Here is a 20977-nt window from a genome sequence, read left to right as displayed (position 1 = left end):
TCTGGAGTGTTAATGTAGTGAACATTTCACCTATATCATTTTCTGCAGAACTCTGGTAATTTTATAAACAGCATTTTAGTTAACCACATAATTGTAACTGTAGATGAATGTCTAAACAAATGTAGCTAAATGGATTAGAATACAGCAGTGCCTTACCACTGGCTGAAGATTTACAAGATACTCATACTATTTGCTACATAGTTGCTTAAAGGACACGTTATACAAAGGCCACAACTTTAATAGTTTCAATATTCACCATTCATTTGGATAGAAAATTGAAATGCTGAATCATAGCAAAGCATACAATAGTGCAAAAAGTGATTTTGCCATAAAACTGAGAAAATGCCAATCTTTTAGTCGTAATGTAGCCCTCACATAAAAACTTCCTTCATGAAACCTTACCTAAAAGCATATATGGGATAAGGTTATTCTTTCTCAAACCAATAAAATCAGGAGACTGTTGCGAGAAGCAGTGTCACGCAGTTTGATGTCCCCAGCAGGGTACCTGGGGTCAGATGTGCTGCCGTAAATTCAGTGTGGGGCTCTGACATTGTGCTAAGTGTGGCCTAGGTCTGGGGGGTTTCTCTTTGATGCAAGTGAAGTTTAATAACTGGAAAAGCATTTGCTTTTATTTGTCTGTACTGTCTGCGACAGTAATATCAGCTCATTTAGGCTGGTTCAACATAAAAATGCACTAGTGAAGCAATCTGTTACAAATTAGCACAGCTCTCATTCCACTTTATTAGCAGGTAATTGAAAAGAGTTGGGAAAGTGTAATTTATCAGATTATGTGTGTTTATCTTCCTTGTGGGTATAGCAGACTTTGGCAACTTTTTCAACATACCCTAGGGGATCAGACTTCTTTAAGCCAAGTTAATAAAAAAACAAATAAAGTAAATAAAGTGTAATATGGTGATACAATAAATATGTTCCGATTAAAATTTTTCCAAAATGAAAAAAAGTTTTCAATGAACGATTTTATCTCTTTCTTACCTCTCTTTAGAGATGTTTTTGCTCTCGCATTTCCAAGTATTCTTAAAATCAGTACAGAATTCAAACCACAGCATGAATATGTAGTTTGGAGTAATCTCTTTCTCCCCAGATTTTGGCTTCACTCCAAAGAATCTTATTGCATCTTCAAAGCTAACAGGAAAAGAAAAAAAACTGTCAACACGTAAACCTGCTAGTGGCTGTAGTTTCCCTGAGGGCTTGTTCCGAAGTCAGTAGCCAATACTCCGTAATTACTGTGACTTCCCTGTGCTTCAACATTCATGGCAGCAACACTTGTCAAGTATAATGTAACCTTCAAACACCTACAGTTCTCCCAGGAGGAGATATTTGGAACTGGCATATAACCATGCCCACATGCATGCACGAATATATGCAGGGTTAAGCTTAAGTACTGAATGCCTTCATAACGAAATAATGGAATACCAAAGCCCTCATTTAAATATGTATCACCAGTCCCAACCCTACAAATTAAAAAAAACCTTAGTAAAGTAAGAAATCAAGTTCACATTAGTCCACAAATGTGAGGGACTCCAGGCACATAACATAAACAAGTACAGACACATAAAATCTGAACTGCACACTTTCCCTTTCATTCATGCACTTCAAATGGTTGGTATCTGTTTAAACTCATGCTCTTTCTGACAACTAAGGTGCCATTCAGTTGAAATGCAATGAAATACAATATTGTGTTACTGATCTCAACAACATATCTACATAAAAGTCAGACACGGATTCAATATAATATGAAATAATGCATCAAATTGTTTTCTTGATGGGATTTCATTGAGAACCATGGTAATTACATTCCACGTACTCCACAGAAAGGCAATGAATTCAATATGGTCAGAATAGCTACTTTGCACATTTATGTTTGAGTTAATGTTTTTATTTTATGCATTTTTGTCTCTTATTTTTCTCCTTTGAGGTTCACCATTGCTACTTCCTGCCACAAGCCTTCTCTTTAAATAGCCTTCTCCTTCACTCCTGTCAACATGGTAAACATTCACTTAAGTAATTAAAATAACCTTTCTCACATTGGTTCAATTAATGTATAATGCATTTTGATATACCAGCACTTTGAAGGTTATCGTTAACTTTATGTTGGACCTTCTTAGCTTTTTGTCATTGAGAAATATTTAAATTATAAAGTTAACATTTAGCACTACAACAGTACAACTTTTAGTATCCTGCAGAACATCCACCTTTCTTCAATCATCAAAGTTACTTGAGGATAGGATAAACATTTTAAGCAGCTTAATTTTCACTAGCTGTGATGAGTCTTGGTCCCTAGAGTTCACATTAGTCTGTAACTGAACAATGATTATTTTACTGTCCCTCAAGAGAATAGCACATCAAACATTTACACATAGATCTACATCATTTTAATGGAGACCATCAGGATTGGTTTATATAGTAGTAAAAATACAAAAAAAATTATGAAAAAGAACCTTTAATTTGCAGTAAAAAGTGTTTCAAAGGGTTCCCCATAGTAAAAATGTCTATATAAACACTAGGGTGCATTAATTAGATCATTAATTAGTCACTTGTGTTGTCAACTTAAAATTCTTTAAATAGCCATTGTGACCATGTTGTTTTAATAGTTTAAATAAAATTACATGAAAGAACACATTACTTTATTACCCATCACTTTCAACATTGAAAAGTGCTTGCAATATTTGTGATGAATAAACTGATAATTTAAACCTTCAGGAAAAGAACATTTAATCGGTAGCCCAAACCTTCACGCAATATCTGCATATAGATCCAGTTAAGATGCTTTCTGCAAGAGTACCCAAATGTTAGGATTACAACATTACTCCCCAATTTATCAACAAAAAAAGTGAACTTGTTTCTGACACTGAATTTTACAATATGACATAATCTATCTACTTAATTAAAAATCTCACATCTTAGCGTGCAAAGATTGTATCACATCTCAAAATGTGGCCTTAGAGGCGTACCACCCTAAAAGTGTCACACATGGGCTGTCACACCTCTAAAACTTCTGTTAATATCCAATTGATTAAATGTAAATGAATCAACAGTCCATAAGTAAAATAAGTCAAGTGGCACCACTTAAGAGATGAAGGGGCCAAACGAACATATGAAAAGAAGGGCCCATCAAGCCTACACCATTCAGTGACTGGTGCAAGTTTGTAGGCTGCTTACTCACTTCCGAACCATGGATTCAAAGTCAATGAAAAGTGAATTTTAAAGCCTAACCTTTTTAACAGCTTACCACTGCATAAGATTTTCAGAATCAATAAAATATGCCATGACCAGATTGTTTCATAAAGTCAACAGTCCCCATATATACTTCAAATTTTACACCTCCAGTTATGGATGCAACTATAATAAATAAATACGAATATAATAAATAAATACAAATACAGACTGATCATTTTATTAAGAGTTATCAACAGTTTTCAACGTGGCAATGAAATGCTTCATTTCAGAGAGCAGGAGAGGAAAATAACAGAATTAGACCCGTTTCACAAAAGAATCTCACTAGTTGCTGATCACAAAACAGTAATGACCCTGTGACCGTTCAGAATTCTATGACTGTCTTACCCTTCAAAGGGAAAAGGAAACGTATCTATCATTTCTCCAATTTTTTTTCTTTTTTTCTACACCAATTTTCTGCTGTTTCCTTTTAATAGTTCTAATAATATCTAAAATTTTTTTCTATTTTATTAGTTCTTTTCACCCAGCTGCAGGGACATTTTCTTACGTGAAACACTGAATCACAGTTTAGCAAATAATTGACAATCTTGATGATATAAATTTGCAAGCTAGAACCACGAGTTTGCACAGTACAGACTATAAAATAAAGCATTATGAAAAAATTAAAATATTGCTTTATTTTATAGCCTGTACTGTGCAATTGCCTACTTTATCTACAAAGTTTATGAAGGTTCAATGCAACCAAAGTCAAAACATTTTTATTTACAGAGGTCAAACATTCAATCAGGGTAGGGTTAATGAAACATGCCCAGTGACAGCTATGCCAATGTCACTTGTAAGAAACAAAACAAATAGAAGCAGGAGTAGGCCATACGGTCCCTTGAGCCTGCTCCGCCATTCAATAAGATCATGGCTGCTCTTCGACTTCAACTCCACTTTCTTGCCCTATCCCCATATCCCTTGATTCCCTTACAGTCCAAAAATCTATCGATCGCAGTCTTGAATATGCTCAACGACTGAGCATTCGAAGCCCCCTGGGGTAGAGAATTCCAAATATTCACGACCCTCTGAATAAAGAAGTTCCTCTTCATCTCAGTCCTAAATGTCCAACCCCTTATCCTGAGACTATGTCCCCTAGTTCTAGACTCTCCAGCCATGGGAAACATTTTCTCAGCATCTACCCTGTCAAGCCCTCATAGAATCTTAAGTGTTTCAATGAGATCATCTCTCATTCCTCTAAACTCCAGAGAGTATAGGCCCATTCTACTCAATCTTTCCTCACAGGACAACCCTCTCATCTCTTTTACCACCATTAGATACTTATAAATAATGGTCACAGTCACACCATCTCTCTACTGCTTTTTATAGAAATGTAGAAGGGGCTTGGATTTTCTGGTTACGTATCACTACTATTTATGGGGCAATTACATTCAAATTGCGCTGAACATTTAGTTATGATTAAATAAGATTTTTATGCATAATGATTTGACAATGATTTTTAAAAATCTGAACTGGCAACGTACATGTAAGATTTAACATTTCAAGAAGACATAAAACACAATACAGCATAAAGTTTAGAATCAAAGGGGCTGATGCTGACTGTTAGGGCATTTGATGGATAGATTGTTAATACAAGGTAAACAATTAACAAACACACAAGAGCACTGTGATTCTGTCCAGGCAGCCTGTGATACCTACTGTCCAGTTTTAAAAAAACATTAGGATTACTCTTAACACTCTTCTGCAATTATACTTTACCAAGAGGAAAAGTGTACCTCTTAACCCTTATAAGAAACAAACTTAAAGGTAATTTAGTTCTACCGATTGGGAACTTTTGAACCATGGTTCAGAAACTACCTAACAACACTGAAGTATCAGTCATTGGTCAAGAGGATGGAAATATTTGGTTTGGGTATAACCCAAATACACCTCCCATTTTCTACGATACCTTAACTGATGGGTAATGTAATCTGCAATAATATTCTGAAAACATGCTAGCGTCTTTAATTGCTGGTTTTCTGGACAGCATAGTCTGCCTTACAATAGGAGTGCTTACACAATACTTTTGAATATGATGTGTCATCACTGAAGCACCCTACTGTCATTCTTCTCTCCACAAAACTGTATGAGGTCCTGAGTGCTACTGTATTACACATTATACCAGAAGCCACTCACAGAGCCATCCTGTATCTTCACAACTTAGTGAATCACCAGTTCAACTGCACTCTCCAGCAAAGAGGATATCAAACTTGCAATGATTAAGGGCAGTTTGGAGAGGCCCAAGAACAGATTAAAGGCATCCAAGACCCTAGTTCCAAACAGAGTGAGTGTTAAATATACAGATCGTTCAGCACACCTTCAAAGAGAGGATGCTGGAGTATAAAGTTATGGCCTCCATGTACACTGTAGTAGACATGAGGTGGGAACGAAAGGAAAGATTCAACTCAGACATGAAGAACATCAGCTATGACATCCAAGGGTAGGAATTCTGCACTCTTGAGAGAGGCAGAATTCCAGTGAAGTTGTGACTGGGGGATCACAATTTAGTGCACAAGCTGGAACTGCTGGGTTTCTGCTTCCAAAGACCTGATCCAGGAAGGGCACACATATTTTCTTCTACTCCAGTCATGTTGGTCTGAAATTTTGAAAGGATTTCTAGAGATGTTCGTGAGCTTTCTCGGGAAATCTGCCTAAATTGCCTAATGCGCTCCTGTAGTTCTTATTCAGGGCCATAAGTGGGGTTCCCTTGAGAAGACAAACAGCAATTGGACCCAGAATGATTAACTGGTATTGGAAATGAGCCATAGACTGCTGCTTAAAAAAGCAATACATTTTCCCTTTTGTTTTCTTTTGCCTGATCTGGGTGCCATTCCAAGTTTCCAACAGGAAAGCAGGGCAGATGCTTCTGTTGTCTTTCTACAGGTGCGGGTTGCCCACCCCAAATATTTAAATGACCCAGTCCCTGAGATTTGGGATGGAGCCACGGGAAGACCAAAGTGATGGGCAGAACAGACTTCTGCCCCATTTCCAGGATCTGTGGAGATTTTGGACTCCAAAATGTGCTGGACCGATGGTTTAGCTGCATTGCTGTCTGCCGTGGAAGCAATGGCAATCAACATGATGGCTGTAATGGAAATCGTGGTAATCCAGGAACTTAGGAATGGCAGCAAAGAGGGCATTTCCACAGGTACATAGTCATAGGTTGAGAAATAGTAAACAGCTTTCTTGGGGGAAGATGTACACAAAATGAGCATATTATCCACTCATGCAAAGTACTTAGCAAATTCTTTTAAATCACCATCTTTGCTCCCATTAGATGGCCAGGTGTCCAATCGTAGCTGTTAGTCTTGTGGTCCCCTCCGTGGAAGAACTTGAAAACCCCTTGAAAATCATGATAATATTGTAAGGTTTACCCTTCTGACTGATCTGGCATCCCTGGTTTGGACATTTTCATGTAATTTTCAGTGGAAGAAATCGTTTTAGGTTACTAATATAAATGATCGAGCCAGCCCATTCGTCCAATCAATTCACGTATTCGGTAAATCAGATTCGTACCAACCAATGAGAAATGCTGTTTTAGAGAGTTACGGCAAGTGACAAAGAAAGAAAAAAAACGTGTCATGTGGTACAAATAACAGCAGAACCTATAAACAGATCTGCTGTTTATGAATAAGGTTTCAGAATCTATAGTGATCCTTCAGAATTCAAAAAAGCATTCCTTAATATTATGGCCGATTTGGTAGCGATAAATTCTTCAATTAAATGGTGTTATGCCCATATTTCTAACTTTGTTGGAGATATCAGACCATTCACGGAATCAATGTAGACAACATTTTTACATCGTGTACAGATTTGGTGGGAAATCAGGCTAAAATAGCGAAGTGCTTTGTGCAAGATCATAATCTATGGAACATTCTTATGCCCGAAAACACTGGGAGCCATTGAAAATGCTACCAGTATTTCACCAATTCACAAAAACAGGGTTTAGTCGCAAGAAGAAGCATGTAGCTGCATCTGTTGAGGTAAGCAGAATGCTTAAATTTATCTGATATTTTTATTATGAAAACTGAACAATAGTCAAACAAACTCAGGCGAATGAATAAGCTTACAATTTCTTGCAGTTTTAAAAATGAAGTCTCACTTTCCATTTGTTCATCTTTTGGTTTATTTAATATTTTAGTACTCGATGACTTGTTCTTTATATTCACTGTTCTTAATGAGTTTTCCCTTTCTCTTTATTCTCAGCAGCCAATACAAGTCTATGCACAGTATGCACAGAGAGTGGAGAGTCATCAGAGCCTGCTAAGATGCAAACAAGGGTACTGCATTCTAATTCTGAGCTTGACCAAGCAGTTCAATCATCTCACATTCTCCCCAAAGTCTGCATCATCTGCCTTGGCTCAAAGTATACCACAGACTTTAACCGTAAGAGATGTCCTAAAGTTCTGGTGCAAGGCGGGTTGGTCAACAGTGGGCAATAACTTTAAGCTGCCAATCTCAAGCAAGACCAGAACCTGCTGCCACACATTGAGAACCAAGATTGCGTGGCAATAGAAGTTCGCTACCATACCAGCTGCCATTGGTCTTACACGTGCTTCCTCACAAGACAAGAACAGACAGGAAAGTGACTGGAACCACTATATTTTAATACAATGAATTGATTTGATCAATTTCCAGCCATAAGCAGCAGCTGAATATTGTATTTTCTTGCATATTAGCTGATAACAATTAATACTGTTTTTTAACATTACTTGGTCATGGTGGCCCATTTTTAAAAAGCACTACTTGTTTGCCATCTTATTTTCGGCAGGAATTGTGGGTTAATGTGCAACTTTTGAGCTTGGGATTGGTTAAAATCTTGATTAGGCACACATTCCTATACTTTTAACAACATTTCATTCCCTGCCAAGGAGGGGGCCACAAGAATCAATTTCTGAAGGGCTTTGAGTTACACGCCCTGTAGTCTACATGACATACTTCTGACTGGGCTACGAAGCAAAGTAAATTTTGATCTTATCTGAACAAACAGCCCCCTTTAGTATACTGGACTACCTGAATTTGAATTTAAATTTAAAAAGGAACTTATGTGGACACAAACTGAACCAATCACCCAGCATTATATAAGTTTGAATTGTTTCTCCCTTTAGCCTGTAAACAATGAAACATGCAACATTATAGTTGGTTTTTAAACTCCTTATGTACTGTGAGTATAGTTTAAAGGAACTGCCAGTAAATCAGAACTAGACAAAAATACTTCATTTTTGTCACAGAGCAGTACACAATACGTTAGTTTGGGCTTCTATTTAAAAAAGACTTTTTGGCAAGTTTAGACTTTAGAAATTTCGAGACACTTCAGTAAGTAAACCCAAATAAATGGTGCACTGCTTTGATTCTCAAACCAGTTGTGTCATGGATTGTTAGATTTTTCATCATGATTCCCAAATTTGATGGCTCTGACATTTTTAAAATTTCTAAATTTCTTACCTTGGCACTATTTTTCAAAATTCTGGAAAGTTACAACAAACCATTTAGAAATATCATACTATTGCAGTAAAGTGCCTCAAAGTATGTACTATGGTTGGTTTGGAAAAAGGCACAAGAAAAATGTCTGGGGAAGCTTTCCAAGTATTCTACACAATAGAATATGCATATCACATTCAACAGCTATGTAGGAAAATTTATACAGTACTTGTGAAGGACATTTTCCATTAGTAATGTGCATACATTACATAGTAAAATACATCCAGCCATCACAAGACTGGGTGTGGGGAAATTTGAATATTAAAGAGAATATCTCTGGCAGGAAAGTCTAAGTTCTGGGCCACTGAAGCTTAAATGAAAGATCATTATAACCCACAACACATATGCTTTAAATATGAAATTATGGTTTCTTCAAATTCAGAATATGTTTAAGATCAAGGCCTAAAGGAGGGAACCAAGATCAGAGCAGCGTTGACAGCCCAGTGACTAATAGAACAACTTTGCAAGCTGGCTGTGCAAGAGGCCACTGCTCCAAATCCTACTGAAAACTTTGTTTTAAATAATTGCCAATTGTAATCTTTTTAAATAATCAGTTTTATCTTCCAGGAAGTTTAATTTTGATTTTTTTAAATTGGAGAGTCATAAATCATTTGTATGCACCATACAAATGAATTTTGATTAAATTTACCATTTTACAAGAAGGTTTTACTTTATCTGGCTTCTATAGAAGTCAACACTCTCATTTTAATCTTTTAATAACATTATGGGGCCGATTTTCAGATGGTGGAGCAGGGGCGTTGGGGGCGGGGGGGCTCCGAAAATGGCTGAATGCCGGAGTGGGTTCGGAGCCCAGCTCCAACCCGCTGACTTCCGGGTTCCCCAGTGACGCGTTTGGGTACGCGCAGTTAAAGTCTGCGGGATGCTACTTCACACGGTTATTTAGATAGTTGAGGTACTTGACAGACCTCATTGAGTGGAGATTTTGGCAGGGGTGCAATTTTGAAGGATCCTCAGTGTGTTTCCTGTGCTGTGGGAAAAACTCCCTGTTGGAGCAGACGTGTTTCAACTAGCAGCCAGTGGGAGATGCAAAGGATTATTTGACAGGTGGGGGGAAAACCTTATGGGCTCGAATTTAGCAGGCCTGCGGGTTCCCAGCGGGTGGTCCTCCGGGAGCGTGGAAAACGCGGACGGGTAATTGTGTGCGTCCCCCACGCGATCGCGGGATAATTGGACCCATTAAGGCCTGCTTCCGGGTTCTCCGCTCCCCAGCTGCGTGCCGGCCGGCTGCGCATGCGCAGTACCGTCGACGCGATGTAGGAGCTCCAGTTAAAGGGGCAGTCTCCCAAAGCCCCTCCTGCTGCAAGCAAGAGGTCTGGGAGAATGGCTCAACCAAGGGGAAAGGCTGCGCCCCGTTTTTCAGATCTGGCACTGCAGCTGATGCTGGAGGGCGTGAGGAGGAGGAGGGAAACACTCTTCCCTGAGGATGGGCGCAAGTTCCCTGCCGCCGCAACCAGGAAGGCATGGGCAGAGGTGGCGGCGGAGGTGAGCAGCAGGGGCAACACCCCAAGGACTTGGGAGCAGTGCCGCAAGCGCTTCAATGACCTGACTAGGTCTGGCAAGGTGAGTACACCAACGCACCCTCCCACATCCCGTCCCCACCATCACGCCAAGCAGATCACAACCCCCTCCTGCACAGCCACCACTGCGCTCCATCATCAATCCTCACAGCCACTCATTCACCATCCTCGCCGTGCACGCAAGTACCCACCGTCCCTGACCCCACCCGAACACTACCACACACCCCAATCCCCATGCAATGGGATGGGCACGTGGCCCACACTTCCTCCCATCCGTTCCGCGCCACGCTCAACCCAACCACACCGATGCTCGATGCGTCTCACGATGCAAGACGCACCCACTCACACATCTGTGTTTTGCCTTCACAGGAGAAGAGGAGCAAGAACAATCGGGAAAGGGCACGCACCGGAGGTGGGCCGCCGCAAGTGGTGGAGCTCACCGACGCAGAGGTGGAGGCGCTCGACCTCGCCCGCACGCGACATTGCCTGTCGGTGGCCGATGGCGAGTGTGTCGCTGCCGAAACGGCCGGTAAGGGAAAGCTGACACTCAACACCCATGATCGCGAGTGACCGTATCATCACCTGCCATCAGGCGCACTGTCAAGTTGGTCCACATGCCTCAAAGTGCCCTCTGTTCTCTTGCAGGTGCGTCTTTGGATCAAGCGAGCGTGGAGGGCGATTCCTCAGAGGACATGGCGGTCTCTGAGGGTGCATCGTCACATCAGAGCCAACCATCCACCAGCGCAGAGACACGCACCTCGGTGGGTCCCCCTCGCCAACTAGTTGGGGTAGCACTTGGTGAGTCACTGCGCACGAGTGAGCATGAGCAGACCCTGGTGGCAGGGGCAGCCGCGGAGGGTCCGCGACGGAGGGAGCACTCATCTCCAGGCTCTGCTCAGCCAGACCCAGATGCTGAACCCAGGGGGCCACCAGAGAAAAGGAGAGTCGTCGAGGGCCACCAGCTAATTGCTGAGGTGCTGGCAGAGGTGCCGCGCGCATTGTCCACAATAGCGCAGGCGATGGAGGAGTCCACCTCCTGCATGTGGGCATTGGTGGCGCAGGCACAGGAGGGTACCGGCGACACAGTGTCGCGGGTAGGTGCGGGACTGTCTGCGGTGGAGGACAGGCTGGCCTCCCTCGAGCGTCACGCACAGCTCCACTTCGAGTCCTTGCAGGCCCTGACAACGTCTGTACGGATTCAGGGTGAGCAACATTCCGACGCCACCAACAGGCTGAGGGATACACTAGGGGTGGCCTTGCCAGGCCTCACACATGCCATCCAAACTGCCGTCCAGCAGGGTGGAAGGGGTGATGTGGGCCGAGGCCAAGAGAGGGATGATGGTGACCGGGGACATGGAAGCGGAGACGCCTCTCAAGGCGTCCCCATGTCCCACCCGTCGCCCACCTCTCAACCAGCACCCGCAATGGTGCCTCCTCTCCAGGTGGCCGAGTCTGCCCCTGCCCCGGTGCAGGAGGAGCAGTCTGTGGAGGTGCCCTCACGGGCACCGAAACCCAGGGGCCGTCCGCCAAAAGCATCTACCCGGTCAAGGCAAGAAGACGAGCAACCTGCCACTACCTCTGCTGGAGCCACAGGGGTAGCACCACGTAGGGGTTCCCGGAGAAGAATTCCAAAGGCCTTATAATCACAAAGGGAATACACCAGGGTGTTTATTATTTTGTACTTTGTTTCTTAAATGATGTCACATTCCAGATATTAAATAGTCTATTCTCACCACTCCTGCCACCTCTCGTCCATTCTTCCGCGGCTTGTGCAGTAGTTGCGTTCCGTGGAGGCCATCATGACGGCGAACACCTGCTGCCACCCATTGGGCACACTGCTGTGGGTGCAGGATTACTGGCAGCACTCTTCAGTGGAGGGGGCTGGTATGGCCGCTCGCATGTGCAGGTGAGGAGATGCGAGCGCCTCGCAGTGTCTGACTCTAGGAGAACCGTTGACGTATGAGTGCGTCCCTGGCCCGGCGACCATCCCGGTGAGTCGCGGCTCGGCGCATGGGTCGTCCAACATCCTCGGGCGCGTCCTCCTCCTCCGCCTCCTCCGCCTCCGCCTCCTCCTCCTCCTCCTCCTCGCCCTCGCCTTCCTCAATGTGGGTGGCGGGTGTGGATGGGGCCTCCTCCAGCGGCACCCCTCTCTGTTGGGCCATGTTGTGCAGGGCACAGCAGACAACTATGATTCTTCCCACTCTGAATGGTGTGTATTGGAGCGCTCCCCCAGAACGATCAAGGCACCTGAAGCGCATCTTGAGAAGCCCTATGGTCTGCTCAATTGTAGACCTGGTAGCAGTGTGGCTGTCATTGTACCGACGCTCCGGCTCGGTGATGGGGTTCCTCAGAGGTGTCATGAGCCACGTGTGGAGGGGATACCCCTTGTCGCCGAGGAGCCAGCCGTTGCCGGCGTTGGGTGCCTGCAGGATGGGCGGGACGGCGGACTCCCTGAGGACGAAGGCATCGTGGCAGCTGCCGGGGTATCTGGCGCACACGTGTAGGAATCTCTGGCGGTGGTCACAGATGAGCTGGGCGTTCATGGAGTGATACCCCTTCCTGTTGATGAACAGCCCTGGCTCATGCGGAGGTGCCCGTATTGCGATGTGGGTGCAGTCGATTACACCCTGCACCCGTGGGAAGCCGGCCATGGCATGGAATCCAACCGCCCTCTCCATCTGGCTGCGCTCGTCCATGGCGAAGTTGATGTAGTGGGAGGCCCTGCGGAACAACCCATCGGTGACCTGCCTTATGCACTTGTGTGCAGAGGACTGACAGACCCCGGTGATGTCCTCGGTGGCACCCTGGAAGGAACCGGATGCGAAGAAGTTGAGGGCAGTGGTGACTTTGACGGCGACCGGTAAGAAGATGCTGCTTGGTCCATCAGGGAGCAGCTCGTCGTTAAGGAGGCTGCAGATGTCGGCGACTACCTGGCGATTGACTCTGAGCCTCCGTATGCACTGCTCCTCGGAGAGGTCCATGAAGCTGAGCCTCGCTCTGTACACCCTGTGCGGAGGGTAGTGCCTCCTGCGACGCATCTCTCTCTGCGGTTGCCCTCCCTCCTGCTGTGCAGGTGGGTGTGCCGCAGCACCGTGTTGGGGGGCCCCACCTCTCCGAGGCGGACGGCGTGGACTGCGAGGCTGCTGGGGCTGGTCATCCTGTTCGTCCTCCGACGATGTCAACGCACCACCCATCTGGCAGGTGTTGGTGTGAGGGGTTGTGCAGGGTAGGTGGGTGGGTCCTCGGACTGGGGCTGCGGTTTCGTGTCGGTCTGTCCTCTGGCTTGGTGGGGGTTGGTGGAGGGCAGGGGTTGCCCTATGTGACGCGGTGGCCTCCTGCGTGGGTGAGGGCGCTCCCCCGTGGAGCGCACCTTGGCACCTGGCACAGGCTGCTGGCTGCAACACGCCTGGTTTGAAGGGTCCTGTTTCCCCCAGTGTGGGAAACTGACTGCTTTGACCGTAAAATCCCACACTTCCTCTTTTGACAGCTGCTTCAGCTCATTAACTGACCACAACGAGCAAGTTAAGTGCTCTCAAGTGGAACCCCGCTGGCTTTAATTGCCTGCGGGATTCCCACCAGCGGGGCTTGCGCGCGCAGCCCCGCACGTCAGCGCGGTACCCGGAAGTGGCCGGGATTTCGTCCGAATCCGGTCACGTGATCGGAGATCGGGATTTTCGGGGCCCCCCCGCTGGAAACCCGCAGGTAACCCGACCCTAAAATCGAGCCCTATGTGTTGCAGCAGGGCACTCTGTTGTCACTTCAGACAAAGTTTTGGCTGCAACACCTTTGTCTTTTCACTCAAAATTCTTAATTTATACCCAAAACTCTGCTGTGCAAACACATTTACCTACTTTGCGGACCCCCTCAAACTCACACCGTCAGGATGGGGGGGCGCCATAGCTGCATTCATCACTTCATCCGAGCACGAGCAACATCACCAGCCTCGCCAGGCACGCTGTCCACCTCTGCCACATGGAGCTCCACAACACAGTGCTGTGCCACAGGCACCTGCACAAAATAGTTGTGCAACTACACATACACCCACTGTAGGGTGACCCAATGGGTGGCAATTTTATTTTTATTCATTCATGGGATGTGGGTGTCGCTGGCGAGGCCAGCATTTATTGCCATCCCTAATTGCCCTTGAGAAGGTGGTGGTGAGCCGCCTTCTTGAACTACTGCAGTCCATGTGGTGAAGGTTCTCCCACAGTGCTGTTAGGTAGGGAGTTCCAGGATTTTGACCCAGCGACGATGAAGGAACAGTGATATATTTCCAAGTCGGGATGGTGTGTGACTTGAAGGGGAACATGCAGGTGGTGTTGTTCCCATGTGCCTGCTGCCCTTGTCCTTCTAGGTGGTAGAGGTCGCCGGTTTGGGAGGTGCTGTTGAAAAAGCCTTGGCAAGTTGCTGCAGTGCAGCCTGTGGATGGTACACACTGCAGCCAAAGTGCGCCGGTGGTGAAGGGAGTGAATGTTTAGGGTGTTGGATGGGGTGCCAATCAAGCGGGCTGCTTTGTCCTGGATGGTGTCGAGCTTCTTGAGTGTTGTTGGAGTTGCACTCATCTAGGCAAGGGGAGAGTCTTCCAACGCACTCCTGACTTGTGCCCTGTAGATGGTGGAAAGGCATCAAGTGTGGGTGTTCATGGTGAACCTCATGAAAGTGACTTATTACACAAGCCAGTCAAGAATGGCCAAGACGTGGCAGTAGTGGTGACAATAATAATATTTAATGTGCCATTAACAAAAATCAAATATAAATAAAAAACATGACAAACCGTCAAACACCCTTGTGCATCCCCATTGTGCTCACAAAACCTTTGCCTTACGCTTACGAGTACTCCTACATGGTGCTTCCCCTGTGGCTGCAGCAGAGGTTGCTCTTGTTCGTGCCCTGACTGATTAGATGCTTTGGGCCTACGCTCTCTGGGTTTCGGTGCCCGTGAGGGTTCCGCCAAAGACTGCTCCACCTGCAGCTGTGCAGGGGCAGATTCGGCCACCTGGAGAGGAGGCAGCATTGCACGTACTGGTTGAGAGGGGGCAACGGGTGAGAAGTGGGAGCGCTTTGAGTGGCGCCCCCACTTCCTTGTCTCCTTTCGCCATCAGCCCTCTCCTGGGCCAGGCACACATCACTCCTACCACCCTGCTGGACGACAGTTTGGAGGACATGTGTGAAGCCTTTTAAGGCCAGTGCCAGAGTATCTGCCTGCCTGTTCAAGGCGGCAGAATGTTGCTCACCCTGAGTTCGAAGGGCCATTGTCAGGGCCTCAATGGACTCATTGTTGAGCCCTGCTTGAAGCTCGATGGAGACTAGCCTTCCCTCCATCGCAGACACTCCCGCACTTACTCGCGACACTATCTTAGAGATGCCCTCACGTTCCTGTGACAGTATTTCGGAGATCCCCTCCCGTACCTGTGCCACCATTCCACTCATGCAGGAGTTGGAATCCTCCATCCTCTGCGTAATTGTATTCCAGCACCTCGCAAATGTGCTGCTGTCCCTCAATCATTCTCCTTTTAAAGGATGGCCCCCAGGGTTCAGCATCTGTGTCCAGCTGAGCAGAGCCTGGAGAAGAGTGCTCCCACCGATGTGGACTCTCCACAGCTGCCCTTGCCACCAGTGTCTGCTCGTGCTCACGTGTGTGATGACTCACCATGTGTGACCCCAAATAACTGAGGACTATCTGCGCTGGTGGATGGCTTGCTCAGATGTGACGGCGCCCCCTCAGAGGCCGGCGGATCCTCTGAGGAATCGCCCTCCGCCATCATGGCAGTCGTGGAAGGCCCTGTAAGAGAACAGAAGGCAATATTAAGCATGACGACAGATGTTGAGGTACTGAAGATGGCAAGGCATGTTAACATCATTTGCTATTGTGAGTGCTGAATGTTAAAGTTATGTCACCAGCCAATTGTCGGGTGGCAGTCCCGGCATCCCCGACGGATAGGCACTCGAGGGTGCGGCTTAGTTCATGAGCCTCCTGCTCTGTGTCCGTGAGAACAATCTGATGTTGCGGCCCCCCTCCGGTCTTTGCCCTTTCCCGTGAATTCTGGGCTCTCTTCTCCTATAAGGGGAGAAAGCAGAGAGGCGTGAGTGAGGGATGGTGACTTGGCCAACCGCTGAATGCATTGGTTTGGGTGAGGCTGACCGTGAAAGAGATGCATCAGAGGGTGAGTATGAGACAGAGCCATGACATTGTATGAGGATTGGGTTGTGAGGTAGTGGTGGGATGAGTACTGGGGAGGTGAGTAAGTGCAGGTAAGTTGAGGATGAGGTTTGAGTGGGTGTGAGGAATGATGTCATAGAGTAGTCTTGGCAGTGCAGAAGGAGTTGTGGGGTGGGGGAAGTGTGTAGGAGAATGAGTAAGTGTACTCACTTTGGCTGACCTAGTTAGGCCATTGAGGTGCTTCCTGCACTGGATCCATGTGCGGGAGACGTTGCTGTTGCTGCTGACCTCCTCTGCCACCTCGAGCCAGGCCTTCTTGGTGGCAGATTCAGGCCACTTCCTCCCATCCGCTGGGTAGAAAATATCCCTCCTCTTCCTCACCCCACCCAGTAGGACCTGGAGTGAGGCATCGGTAAATCTGGGAGCAGCCTTTCCCCTGGTCTGCTCCATTCTGTACTTTTGGTTGTTGCAGGAGCAGCATTGGAGGACTGCCCCTTTAAATAGGGCTCCTCCAGCTGACAGCCTGTGATGCGGGTGTGCAGTCCGCCCACTGCGCAGGTTGACAATGGGAAACCTGGAAGCCACGGTAAGTGCCTTCAATTTACCCGCGATCGCGTGGGGAACGGACGAATTTTACTGGGCGGGTTATCCACGTGCCCGGTCGCCCCCCCCGCTGCCATCTCACCTCCCTGGTAATATCGGGGCCTATGTCTTTTATGTTATTGTGTCTTTTTATATTGTCCTAAACACTTTTTATATTGACTGTGCCACATGGTTGGAAAAAGTGTTGTTTAACTAACATTTCATCTCTACTTGGAATTTCTGCAATGCTTACTCTACAATCTAGGACTAATTTTGTATCTCTTTTATAGTTGCAAAAGGAATGAATGTTTGCCACAAAATCCAGCTTTGTTTTGCCACTAAGAATGTGTAAACTTCACAATTTGGAATTGCATCTGGATAAGCTTGATCCACCTCAGGACTAGGTTTAACCTCAAGGCCAATTTGGAAACATGCGGAAGCCTCCCATTCTAAACATTACATGTATACACAAGTCTTTACAATGCATCGTGTAGTGAAAAATGATAACAAGGGTGGTAACATGCATGGTTTTTCTTTCCTTAATGGAGTTGCTGAGCTGTATAAATGGGATAAACTCCAATGAAATCATTGGTAGCAACTTGGAATGTAAAGCCTGTTCTACAGTCCTGAGCCTCAGTGTTGGCTATATATTGCAGCATTTGACCTACAGACATATAGTTCATACATCACACACTGTATATACAACGCAGGTGGTTAGACAAAGCATTTCAATTTCTTCTGTTACATTGCTTCTAGACGATCAACCAGAGTACGAAAAAAGCGATAGAAAAAAAATAAAGAACCTGTATTTATATAGCACCTTTCACAACCTCAGGACATCCCAAAGAGCTTTAAAGCTAATGATGTGCTTTTGAAGTGTAGTCCCTGTTGCAATGTAGGAAATGCAGCAGATAATTTGCGCACAGCAAGGTCCCACAAACAGCAATGTGATAATGACCAGACCATCTGTTTTAGTGATGTTGGTTGAGAGATAAATATTGGCCAGCACACTGGGAGAACTCCCTTGCTCTTCTTCAAATAAGTGCTGTGGGATCTTTTACGTCCACCTGAGAGGGCAGTTGAGGCCTTGGTTTAACATCTCATCCGAAAGAGGGCACCTCGACAGTGCAGCACTTCCTCGGTACTGCACTGGAGTGACAAACTAGATTTTGTGCTCAAGTCTCTGGACTGGGACTTGAACCCACAACCATTTGACTCAGAGGCACAAGTGCTACCAAATGAGCCAAGGCTAAAACAGAGGTAGGAGTTTATAGCATGAATAGTACATGCAAAGTATCAATAGACAAAAGGATACAATGAGTGAAACAGGTTGACAGAAGGTATGGAGCAAATGCTATTCATAAAGTGACACTGAACGAGAAGTTATCCAGAACGCTACCTGTGGAATGAGTTGCAGGAGGAACCCCAAATTCTACCATACTGGAACCAGCTTATTTTGTAATGTCCATTAATGTCACAGCGCCAACCATTATCATTTTAATAACAAAAACAACTTGCATTTATATAGCGTCTTGAGCGTAGAATAACATCATAATGCGCCTCATATAGGCGTAATCAAAAAAATGGATGCAGGGCCAAGGAAGGAGATTATTAGGAGGAGTGACCAATAGCTTGGTGAAAAAGGTCGATTTTAAGGAGGATCTTAAGTCTAGATGGACCAATGGGTCTTTTCCTATCTGTCATTTTCGTATTTTATATGTTCTTATGTTAAAGGAGGAAAGGGAGGCGGAGAGGCAGAGGGGTTTAGGGAAATAATTCCAGAATGTAGGGCCTAGGTGACTTACGGCATGGCCACCGATGGTGGGATAAAGGACGGGAGGATGCAAAAGAGGTTAGAGTTAGAGGGACAGAGAGTTTGGGGGGGTTGGTGCTTTGCAGGTGTGGAGGCGATTGAAGAGATAGGGAGGGCCAAGGCAATGAGGGGATTTAAACACATGGATGCCAATGTAGGTCATCAAGTACAGGGTGATAAGTGAGTGGGACTTGGTGAGGGATAGGATACCGGCAGCAGAGTTTTGGATGAGCTGAACTTTACGGAGGGTGGAGGATGGGAACTGCCATGGAGATGAGAAAGGTATGATGATGGTTTCAGCAGGAGATAGGGGTGGATGCAGGTGATGTTATAGAGGTGAAAGAAGGAGGACTTTGTGATGGAGAGGATTTGGGGTTGAATAGGATGCCGAGGATGTGAACAGTCTGGTTAATGATGGTGAGCGCTGGTGTGTACTGGAAGCATTTTTAATGAGATCTGCGATAGAACTTTCATGATATTTTAGTAGCTGAAGAACACAGCTGAAAAACAATCTCACTTTACAAGAAAAATCTTTTTACCTTTTTTATCAATCAGATGAATGTTTGGCTTCCAACCAGATGTCTCAGTTCAAGTTCTATGGCCATCTGTCACTTAATCTTGTTATTTTAGTTGACTGAATTTTAGTTTTTTATTATAGTATTAGATATTATAATGTAAAAAAATGGCAAAAATTCCAACTCAAAACTAAGCACGACCTAATCCTATTATTAGAGCTGTGAACTACATTCTTTCTAGATCTCCATATGGGCAAAAATAGTGGCCCAGAATTTGCTGGAACGGGGCATCATGTGGCGTGCCCCGTTTAATAAGACTTTGTTCCTCACCTTTCAGCTCAAAATTTTTTTGCCCTGTAAGTTGCTGGAAGTGGGAGCTGATAACGACGCGATGAGGTCAACGGGGCATCTGGACCTTGCTGAACGATGGGACCACAGTCTATCTCCTTAACTAATTAAATTTAAGGATTGAGGATGAAACAGAGGAACAACAGACAAGAAGGATGAATTAGAGTCAAATCAGGCACAGAAAGAGAAATAAAGATTGGATTAAGAGAGAGAAAAAAGACGGAAAAGAAATGTAAGGATTTTGGGCCATCAGTATTTGCTGTGTATAGCATACTACCGCACATCCCTAAAATATCACCCAACATCACCAATTACCAAAGCTGCATGCTCTAGAACATAATCTTGATAAAGATGATTGTGTTTGCCCTCTGACAGACTCACATATTTTCAAAACATATAAAGCTAGAAATTACTGTTGACTATATTAATGGATGAATGTTTCATATAACATTCCTCTGTCTAATATTCTAAGAGACATTAATCTGTTCATTTTAAGTCACTTAATGTCTTTGTTAAAGAGAGGAGATAGGATAAGAGAGGAGAATGTCATATGAATAGAGGTAAAATCTGATAGGTCGGTCACCCCTAAATCGTAGAGCATGCATCAAGATGGTTATTTCTCTCATGGCTTGGATTTTTCTACTCTTCTATTCATGCATTTAAATAACTGATATGTAGATATGCTTTAGTTATTGTCCCATTGTGGATTGCTGGGTGATTAATATCCATCTATTTTTCTGTTTACATAGTGCTGTAATCGCAAAGGTGGTTATTTCTAATTTTCAAGTAAAACAAATCTTATGAAGAAAACATGATGGTCCAGAATTTGCTGGGAAAATAACAGCAAGTTTAATGCGCATACTGTTATTAGTGTGTAAATTGGCCAGCAATTTGTGATAAGGAAGAGATACCCTGTGAGCTGCGAATCGCCACAAATTGCTGGGCGATTTGCGTCGCTCTGCTGTTAGCCTCGTGAAAATGGCAGCACGCCATCAACCTCCCCGTGAGCTTCAAGAAATTGTTGCATTTGCGTCGTAAATACAAAATAAATTCGCCACAGAAATTTAGGGCTGGTACTTAACAGCATAAGGACCCCTTTAATGATAAGATTTATATTCCTGCAATGCCACTCAACCTCTCTGGTCTAGAAAGGGAACAATTGTAACTGTGGAACCTCTTTCCTGCAAATAATAAATTGTTCTCGAAGGATTTAAAAAATTTTTTCTTACTTTTCCTTTCAGTCTTTTTTTCCCCTCTCTCTCTTAATCCAATCTTTCTTTCCCTCTCTTTATTTCTCTTTCTGTAT

At 45.0% G+C, this 20977-nt stretch overlaps 1 protein-coding gene across 3 annotated transcripts in view; it reads right to left on the bottom strand.

Annotated features, from left to right (window-relative positions):
- The window catches only part of fmn1 (formin 1), a 449066-nt gene that overhangs the window by 57820 nt on the left and 370269 nt on the right, over positions 1-20977 (bottom strand). For 2 of the 3 annotated variants that reach the window (XM_067991364.1, XM_067991365.1), the window contains one exon: positions 994-1143. In XM_067991364.1, coding sequence (XP_067847465.1) covers positions 994-1143 — 150 coding nt within the window. Of the gene's footprint in view, positions 1-989; positions 1144-20977 lie in introns of those variants that run through there. The other variant, XM_067991366.1, reaches the window with a different exon arrangement.

Source organism: Heptranchias perlo, chromosome 10, assembly GCF_035084215.1.
Source record: "Heptranchias perlo isolate sHepPer1 chromosome 10, sHepPer1.hap1, whole genome shotgun sequence".
Lineage (NCBI taxonomy): Eukaryota > Metazoa > Chordata > Chondrichthyes > Hexanchiformes > Hexanchidae > Heptranchias > Heptranchias perlo.
This window is presented reverse-complemented; position numbering and strand designations above follow the sequence as displayed.